Source organism: Culex pipiens, chromosome 1, assembly GCF_016801865.2.
Source record: "Culex pipiens pallens isolate TS chromosome 1, TS_CPP_V2, whole genome shotgun sequence".
In the NCBI taxonomy this organism is placed as follows: domain Eukaryota; kingdom Metazoa; phylum Arthropoda; class Insecta; order Diptera; family Culicidae; genus Culex; species Culex pipiens.
In genome coordinates this window covers 55,697,510-55,706,409 of record NC_068937.1, presented here as the reverse complement: position 1 = coordinate 55,706,409, position 8,900 = coordinate 55,697,510, and the positions used below count along the sequence as shown (strand labels likewise).

The window sequence follows — 8,900 nt, the reverse complement described above, 5'->3', positions numbered from 1 at the left end:
ACAAAGTTTCATTGAAAGCGGAAAGAGTCGGGTACAAAAGTACCAGAAAAAATCCTGATTTGAGCTGGAATTGCTCATTCAATTTTTTTCGTAAAAATCAATGTGCCATGGGTTTTATGTACATAGGACCTTTTAAAAAAATAAGCGAGAATTTAGCGAACTTAATTTGAAAACTGTACAAAATATTGCAATTTTTTTCAAGAGTTAGAAAATCATGTTCAAACAAGTGTGCTAGGGATTTCTGACTTTCCCCGACTTTTTGATAAAAAAAATCACAAAATCCCGACTTTTTCCCGATTTTGGTGAATTCCCGACTTTCTTGATTTCCCGACTTGAGAGGCCACCCTGTATATGTGTATGTTTTAGTTCTCTTGTTGTAGATCAGAATTTCCTGCCCAGACTCCTCACACTTACCAATGCAAACCAGGATGACATTTACCTTATGAAATAAACATTTCTTTCAAACAATATCAGCCATTTTTCTAGTTCAAATTCAACTTTATTTCCGACTCCCGACCACTCCACCACTCACTAATCCCAGTCCGAAAAAACAAAACCCTCCTTCTCCAACTCCTGCCGCATCGTCCGGTGAAGCCCGAGCTCCTCGTCGGTGGCCAGCGTGACGCAGAGGGGCGCTGAATCGACCGTCGCGAAACAGAGGGGCCAAATAAATCTATCGCCACCCTCAATTCGCCACAGCATGATCTCCCACGAACTGTCCGCGGTGGCCATGAATTGCCGGCTCCGATCGATGGCCATCGCCGTCAATTTGGCCGGGTATACGGCCGGAATCTCGGTAACCGAGTTGGCTGTTGTGTCGATAAACGACAAACAGCCATCCTCGGTTCCGACGCATAACCTGGCCTCGGAGAGCCAGCCGACCGCGACCGTTCGCGACTCGAAGTTGTTCCGGTGGAGGCGTCGGCCGGAATCGCTGTTAATCACGTTGGTGGCGGTGGTGGACACGAGAGCTAGATTGACGCCGTTGGGGCTGAACTCGATCATTCGGGTTGGTGACTCGTCGTGCTCCATGTGGAGAATTCGGTCTGGCGCTGGATTCCAAGCGCTGAGGTTTCGGTCCACGCCCACAGAGAACACTGTAAAACGCTCCGGATGGACTCGCAGCGCCAGAACGGGTCCCCTGTGGGCCTTTTCCAGCACCTTGACCAGCCGCATGCTCTGCAGATGGATGATGTAAATGTGTCCTGCCTGCGTGCCCACGAAGCAGAATTTGCCACCCTGTGAGATATCCATACAGGTCACCGGATCTTCCGCCGGCAAATCCTGCTTCCAGGCACGTTCGTACTCATCGGCTTCGAGGGCTGCGACGGTGATCCAGCCGTCGGATCCACCCGTAGCAAACAGTCTGCCCCGCTGGCAGATGGCCTGCACCTTGCCGGCGTGTCCGTCTGCCTTTGTCCTCTGCGTGAAGCAGAAGCACTGCGAGCCCTTGAAACCAAAGTCCCAAATGATAATCGAACCACACATCACGTTGTTTTCTTTCACTTACCACCGGAACCGGTTCCGCCAGCAGGGTCTCCACTACTCCCGTCCCGGTGCCAACCAGGATCTCCATCGCGAATCGGATTGTTCCGTACAATCTGCGCACCGCGAATTTTCCACACACGTGTCAATGTTTCGAGCCGAAAACGACGTACAGCGAATTTTCCACACGCGTGTCAGGGTTTCGAGCCGAAAACGAAAGAGGATCTGCGCACTACGAATTTTTCACGCTCGTGTCAAGGTTTCGCGCCAAAAACGGAGGAAGAAAGGACTCAGAGTGTGTACGTGCAAGGTTTTTGAATTGTATAAGGTAGGGCGGATTTTGCAGCTGTCAAAAAATCTAGCGTTACATTTTTAAAAGGGCGTAGTTGCCCAGTCACGAAATATTCTAGCAGAGCTGGTTCTGTCAGAATCCTGCTAGAACGGTAGAACATTTCTGCTAGAATGCTGTAAGAATATCCAGCTCTGTAAGAACTCTGCTAGAATCCTGCCAGAACGTCGTGACTGGGAGGTTTGTAATGAAATAATACATAACTTTTGTGTCACTTTTAATGCTGTGTTTTAGTGGTGGCGGTGTAAAAAGCGTGTTTATTGTATAAAAAATGTACTTTTTACAAAATTTGGTCATAAAATCAAGAATAAATTGCTGGTATTATTGTTAACAACGATAAAGCCATTTTTGTTAAGAAGGTACGCTAAGTTATATTGTCCGTTTCTTTCAAAGTTACACACCGCGCGGCATTTCAGAATATGCCATAGACATTGTTGCCAGCGGTTTTCTGCACTTTTGGTGCAATATAAAACATACCTGGCAACAATGCCAGGCTATTCAAAGAAGAAGTACAACAAAAACAAAACGCACAGTGTGGGATTTGACAGCACGCATTTGTCGAAAGTGCCACGTGTCTTTCTCGGGAATACCCGCAATATATATATTTTTTTATAATTGCATGCCCCATTGGACATAACTCTGTTCTAGATTTGTCCGGGGGTTATTCACAAATGCCGTTTTCAAAAAAAAATCTCATTCAAGTGCCCCCCTCCTTCAGTTAGAGCCTTGTGTTTTACATGGCAGCTTGGGGTTTGTTTGCATTATATTTGCTATCTCTTTCTAGCATTTTTTTTGTCTGGCGACATCTAGCTGGATTTTCTTACTGACCGCCCGATATGTCAGCCAGCATAGGTTGTTTTAAAAATTTTATCTAGAATTCTTCGTAGCACGGAAACAGCTGTGGTGGTTAAATGTCAAACTCGAATTTTGACATTCGCTCAAGAAGAGAAAAGTTCAAAGACAGCAAAGAAGAATACGATCATAAATTATCGAGAAATTTGTTCCATATGGCACGTCACTTAGTCGTGGTTAAACTAAATGTTCTACGTACATTTTATCAGTTTGAATTTCTCGATACGTCTTTGCGTCCTTCAATTAAGTTTAAATGTGTTATATCATTGTTCTCAACAATAAAGCTTATTTGTCTAGGTATAATGACCCTTTTTACGACTACAAAGGATTTAGAATGGTTTTTTTATCCAATAAATTTTAATTAAAAAAATATATATAAAATGCATCCTACTTGACAGCTTGTTCCAAGGGAACCAAAGTTGAACCATCAAAAAATGTTGTCCTGTAAATTTATTTTTTAGCATAAAAAAAATAATGATCAGAAATGGTTCATAATAGTGTTTTTTTATCAGTTTACATAAAAATTTACATCGAGCTTAACGTATTCAATTTCTTTTAAAATCAAATAGGATCCTAATGCCCTCTGTAATTTTTTTATGTACAACGGCAAAAAACACTGTTAACTTTCATTTTAATGCAAATAAATCAATTGACGAGACAACATTTTTTCGATGGATCAACTAGGGTCCTCTTGGAACGAACTGTCAGGTAGGACCTTTTTTGTCAAAATGGGCCGCGAAGTATTATGATAAAGCTTAGTTTTCTGATTAAAATTATCCTTTGTACGACCACAAAGAGTTTAATGTTAATTTATAGACGGACCTCGCGGTCCTTCTAGGCAGAAAAGTTCCTACTTTACAGTTCAGTCCAAGGGGACCATAGTTGATCCATCAAAAAAGGTTGTTTTTACCAGGGCTGCGGAGTCGGGTCATATTTCAAACGACTCCGACTCCGACTCCGGCTTTTTCAGATTAGCTGACTCCGACTCCGACTCCGGCTCCGGCTTTGAACAAATGGTTGACTCCGACTCCGACTCCGACTCCGGCCTACCAACTCTAGCCGACTCCAACTCCGACTCCGACTCCAGCTTTCAACAAATGGTTGGCTCCGACTCCGACTCCACATGTTTTTAAATGTTTCAAAAGTTAGTTAACTATCAGTTAGTTAATTATATTTAAGACATTGATAAATAGGATTATTTAAATACTCTCTAAGCGTCATGTTTTTCTCAAGAAAAATAAGTTAAGTAAAAGTAAAGTAAATAAACGGAAAAAAGTTTCTAGGTTACAAGTTTAATACGTTATGGAAACAGAAATCAAAAAATATCTTCAGTTTTAGAGGCATTTTGAGAAGAACAGTTTTGTAAGTAAATTTGGATTTACTTGCTTAACATCAAATTTGAAAATATTTTTTCAAAGCTAATAAATTTAAATACCGTAAACTGGGGTAACTTTGATAGCCCGGGGTGACATTGATAGAAATTTGATTTGGCCACTATTTTTGATACATCCAATGTAACAGTCACATTTTTGCATATATGTTTGATAATAAGTTTTCCCTTAATGCTTACATACTCAACATTCTCAAAAATGTTTAAATATTAATTTGACGGGCATTTGAAAAACCTATCAAAGTCACCCCGGGCTATCAAAGTCACCCCACTTTAGGGTATTAAATTGTTATTTTTGAATGAATAACTAAAAGAAATCTGGCCTTAATGATCTATTGAACATTAAAATTCAATTTGCTAACTTTCAGGCTGACATTTGTAAGAAGCACAGTGACAGGCACCTTGTTTTCTAAATGAAAATATTAAACGAAACTTTTTTTTTGATTTTTTTTTTAGACGTACATGGACATCACGCCATGGCTGAAGGAGATTATTATTGCATATCAATGTATCTTAACAATTTATTCGTGGAAAGGACGCTTAAGATATCCTTTTCAAATATCTGTGACACGGAAAATATTTTAACCTGGAAATTTTAAATTTATTTTAATTTAAAAATGTTATATACTTTAAAAAGGAGGCGCACGACACTTCGTGAATCTTCACCTAAAACGAAGCTTTATGGATGATCTTGCGGCTCCATCAAAATATATGAAAAAAACTTAAAATATAATAAAAAACAAATATCCTCAGGTAAAATATTTTCTAGGTCACAAATATTTCACCTTCCGTCATATTGGCGTAAGACATACAGTATGAGAAAATTCGTACCAGTTGATAATATTTTGATTCTGTGTTTTTTATTTTTGTATTGAATTCTTGAGATTTGTTTAACGATAATTTGCAACGATATCAAAATAGTTTACCTAAAATCAACATCAACAGCAACAATCAATGATTATTTCACATTTGTTGAAACTTCTTTTGACATTTTTTGTTAGTTTAAATTATTTTAAATGCAACACTTTGATTTTCTTGTACTCAGTTATAAACAAAATGCGCATATTGAGTTCCAAGTAAGAGATTGTTATTATCGTTGATTATTTGTTACAAAAGTTAAACTGTTAAAAACTCTTTTTCGATCTGCAAAAACAGTGATTACTCTTTATATTCTTTTTATGTACCTCGTATTTTTTTCCTAAAAAATGATTTACCTTAAAACCTCTAAGACATTCGCTATCGGGGTGAAAGATGACTTTGTGTGTACTTTTTTCAGAAAAAACTGGATGAAATTTGGTCAAATTTGAATTGAAAGGGAACATAAATATAGTCTGACTACATAACCAATATTTTTTATATTTTTTTTAAATTATGATACTACATACTTGGGTAAGAGGTTATCATTTAGTGATTATAGTGTAATAACACAATTAGAGCTTTTCAATCACAATGAAAAGCTTCAAATACATAATGGCATCTGATAAATCAATTATAAATATAAGTTGTTTTGTAAATTAAGCTGTTATATAGGAAATACTGAACATTAAAAAAACATATTTTTTGTTGAATTTATGATAACTCCGGCTCCGACTCCGACTCCGGGTTATCAGAAATCTTCGACTCCGACTCCGACTCCGACTCCAGCTCATAAAATTTAGCCGACTCCGGCTCCGACTCCGACTCCAGCTGTTCGAGTTTTGACGACTCCGACTCCGACTCCGACTCCAGGTCCCCAAAAAGACCCAACTCCACCGACTCCGGCTCCGACTCCGACTCCGACTCCACAGCCCTGGTTTTTACAACCTATTTTTTGCATTAAAATAACAAAAAGTGATCAGAAATGGGTTTTATGCGTGTTTTGTATCGTTGTACACAAAAATGTACATAGGACTTTAGGACCTTATTGAGTTAATTAGGTAACTGTATATTTCAGGATTAAGGTCAAGCAAAACAATGTAACGTGACAAATGGGCCAGTGTTAGTTTTTAATTAATGTTTAATGGATGTTTTAGTTGTGAGTAGGAAACATTCTCTGTTTACATACTCACATTGGCCTATTTTCTTTGGTTTGCATGAAGTTTTGAAGATCTGAATAAAGTTTCTGTTAAAAACAGGGGTGACATCTTTATTTTGTAAAGGCAGCAACATTAGCTACGGCATTAAAAAAGCCATGTTTTTTTGTAAAATGACGACAAAGTTTGTAGAAGTTGTAGAAGAGTTTTGTAGAATTTGGAAGAATGGACATTGAAGTTTAAGCTTCAAATGAAACAACAAATCTTAAAATAGCCCGATTTTCGACTTGATGAAATCCAATCCTCTTTGTTCCATTTGCAAGGTATTTTAAGGCATTTCAGAATGTGCCAAAAAGATCCAAGATGGCTTTGATTTTTTCTCATAGCTTTCGCAAATTACTGTTGAAAATGGATATATAAAAAACCCAATACAGTCCAGACTCGATTATCCGAAGTAGAGAGCCTGGATCTTATTAGAGAACGGACATCTCAAACCAAAAGTACCAATCGAAGCACGAGAACTGTCAAACGGAGGTACCAATCGAGCAAAATCCTTTGTCTTATGCTCGTTTGGTACCTCCGTTTGACAGTTATCGTGCTTCGATTGGTACTTTTGGTTTGAGATGTCCGTTCTCTAATAAGATCCAGGCTCTCTAATCCGAAGGCCTCGGAAAAATTTCACTTCAGATAATCGAATCACAAAAAAAACTTTTTTTTCGTTGCCTAATTATTGATTGTCGAGCTTAGGTATGACCCCTGAGCTACGCTAAAATGATTTAGAATTTTTAAATCCAAGATGGCGGTTAAAAAGTTTGGCAACACTTACGTCAATATGTGTTGCGAGTAAAAGCTGCGTAAACAAATTACGATCGTGGAGTGAAACCACCCCGTTCAGCAGTGAAAACCCTCTGAGTGAAATCCGGAATGTTCGCCGTACCTCTGTTGGTGTTATCCAGCTCTGCCGTGCCGCACTTCATCCGCACCAGCCACCGGAATTTTTGGTTTGTTTTGATCGGATCTGACGTCGTCACAAAGCTGGCGCGGTTTGTTCTAAAAACGATAAGTTTCGATCACACCAACACCACAACGCAGTGCAAGAGTATCAGCATGTCAACAAAGCGTACACCACCAAATAACCCTGCCACGCCTAGCGGCAGCAGCAACAACTCAAATCAAAACAAACGGTATCGCAGCAGTAGTGCTGGTTCGGTTTCCCTGGGAGCATCCCCCGGGCCGCTGACGCTGGAGGCAGTTATGAAGGAGATCAACATGCAGTTCACCAAGACTTTCGATCGGATCGACACCATCAGCAACAAAATCGACACTGTGAAAGCAGAACTTAACGAGCAGCTCAGTTCTGTTTCGCGTGACTTCAACTCGTTCAAGGCGGAGTGTGCTGATAAGTTCAAGTTCACCGACGATGCAATGTGTGAACTGGAATCCAGAATCGATGGCATCTCCCAGGAAATCGGCGGAATTGAGAATCGGAACGAGCTCATCGTAAGCGGTGTCCCACACATTCCCGGGGAAAATGTTGCGGCGTATTTCAAGGATATGTGGAAACAAGTCGGTCTTCCTGAAAATCCAGCCCCCCTGGTCGACGTTAGGCGACTGAAGACTGGAACCCAGGGTGACGGCCTGATCCTACTGCAGTTCGCGCTTCGAAACAACCGGGACGACTTCTACAGCTGCTATCTTCGGAAACGTGACCTCAAGCTTCAACATCTAGGCATGAACTCAACTCGCCGGTTTTACGTCAACGAAAATCTTGCCGTCCCTGCCAGAAAGATCAAGAAAGCTGCGTTGGAGCTCAAGAAGTCTGGGAAACTGTCGTCGGTCTATTCAAAGAAGGGAATCGTCCACGTGAAACGCACAGCAGATCAACAACCCGGAACTGCTGTCCACTCGGAAAACCAACTTCAACAATACTCTTAGTTAAGTACATTGTGCCTCCGTCCACGTCTTAATTTGTTTAAATGTTTTTTTTTGAGAACTTTTATTGTTTTGTGCTAGAAGATTGTATTTTTGATTGTATTCTAAATTGTGCCTCGTTTAACAAATTTTTGAACGGTAGTAGTAGTATCAGTTAATTGAATTGCTCCCCGATGCCACCCTTAACCAACCACACCTCGGCGAACATCCCGGGAGTTGTTATGAACTGTGCTCTTCACTCGGGCAAGCTCAATATCTGCCATGGTAACACACAGAGCCTCTGTGCGAGGAAATTTGCTAAACTAGACGAGGTGAAGGATTTGCTGCACAATTCCAAGGTAACCGTTGCTTGCTTCACCGAGTCTTGGTTGACTGGACAGATCTCAGACCGTTGCATTGCAATCCCCGGGTTTGCCGTCTGTCGCAACGATAGAATGTATCAACGCGGTGGTGGAATCGTCATCTACTACAGAAGTCACCTCAGCTGCAGAAAAGTCTTCTGTACCCAACTATCGGCGGAATCCGGCAACAAAACTGAGAGTCTGGTGGTAGAGCTGCGTTTTGGCGGTGAGACGGTCCTTCTTGTAGCAGTTTACAACCCTCCTGGTAATAATTGCTCTGATTTTCTCGAGGAAAAGTTGGTGGAGTATGCCTCAACCTACAACAACGTTCTGCTGATTGGAGATTTCAATACTGACATGAGCAAACCGAGCAACCTGCAATCCCAGTTTCAATCCGTCCTTGACACATTTGCGCTCGTATCTGTCGGCGAGGAACCTACATTTTTCCACAACCGTGGCAGCTCTCAGCTTGACCTGTTCATCACCAGCTGTAGTGACAGAGTGTTGCGTTTCAACCAAGTTGGCTGTCCTGCCCTTTC

General features: G+C 40.8%; 1 protein-coding gene across 1 annotated transcript; it reads right to left on the bottom strand.

The window, feature by feature from the left end:
- Nucleotides 1–531: 531 nt before the first annotated feature.
- Nucleotides 532–1,726, bottom strand: LOC120417773 (p21-activated protein kinase-interacting protein 1-like). Its single transcript, XM_039579931.1, has 2 exons — nt 1,511–1,726; nt 532–1,449 (listed from the first exon to the last, which is right to left on the bottom strand). The coding sequence occupies exons 1-2, from the start codon at nt 1,574–1,576 to the stop codon at nt 532–534; spliced, it is 984 nt and encodes a 327-aa protein (XP_039435865.1). The 5' UTR covers nt 1,577–1,726.
- Between the last annotated feature and the right edge of the window lie 7,174 nt (nt 1,727–8,900).

Excerpts from the sequence above, each read along its gene's own strand:
- LOC120417773 (XM_039579931.1), bottom strand. The coding sequence starts at position 1,576 with ATGGAGATCCTGGTTGGCACCGGGACGGGAGTAGTGGAGACCCTGCTG. Across the intron at positions 1,450-1,510 it reads TGGCGGAACCGGTTCCGGTG|GGCTCGCAGTGCTTCTGCTT; the intron begins GTAAGTGAAAGA and ends TTTGGTTTCAAG.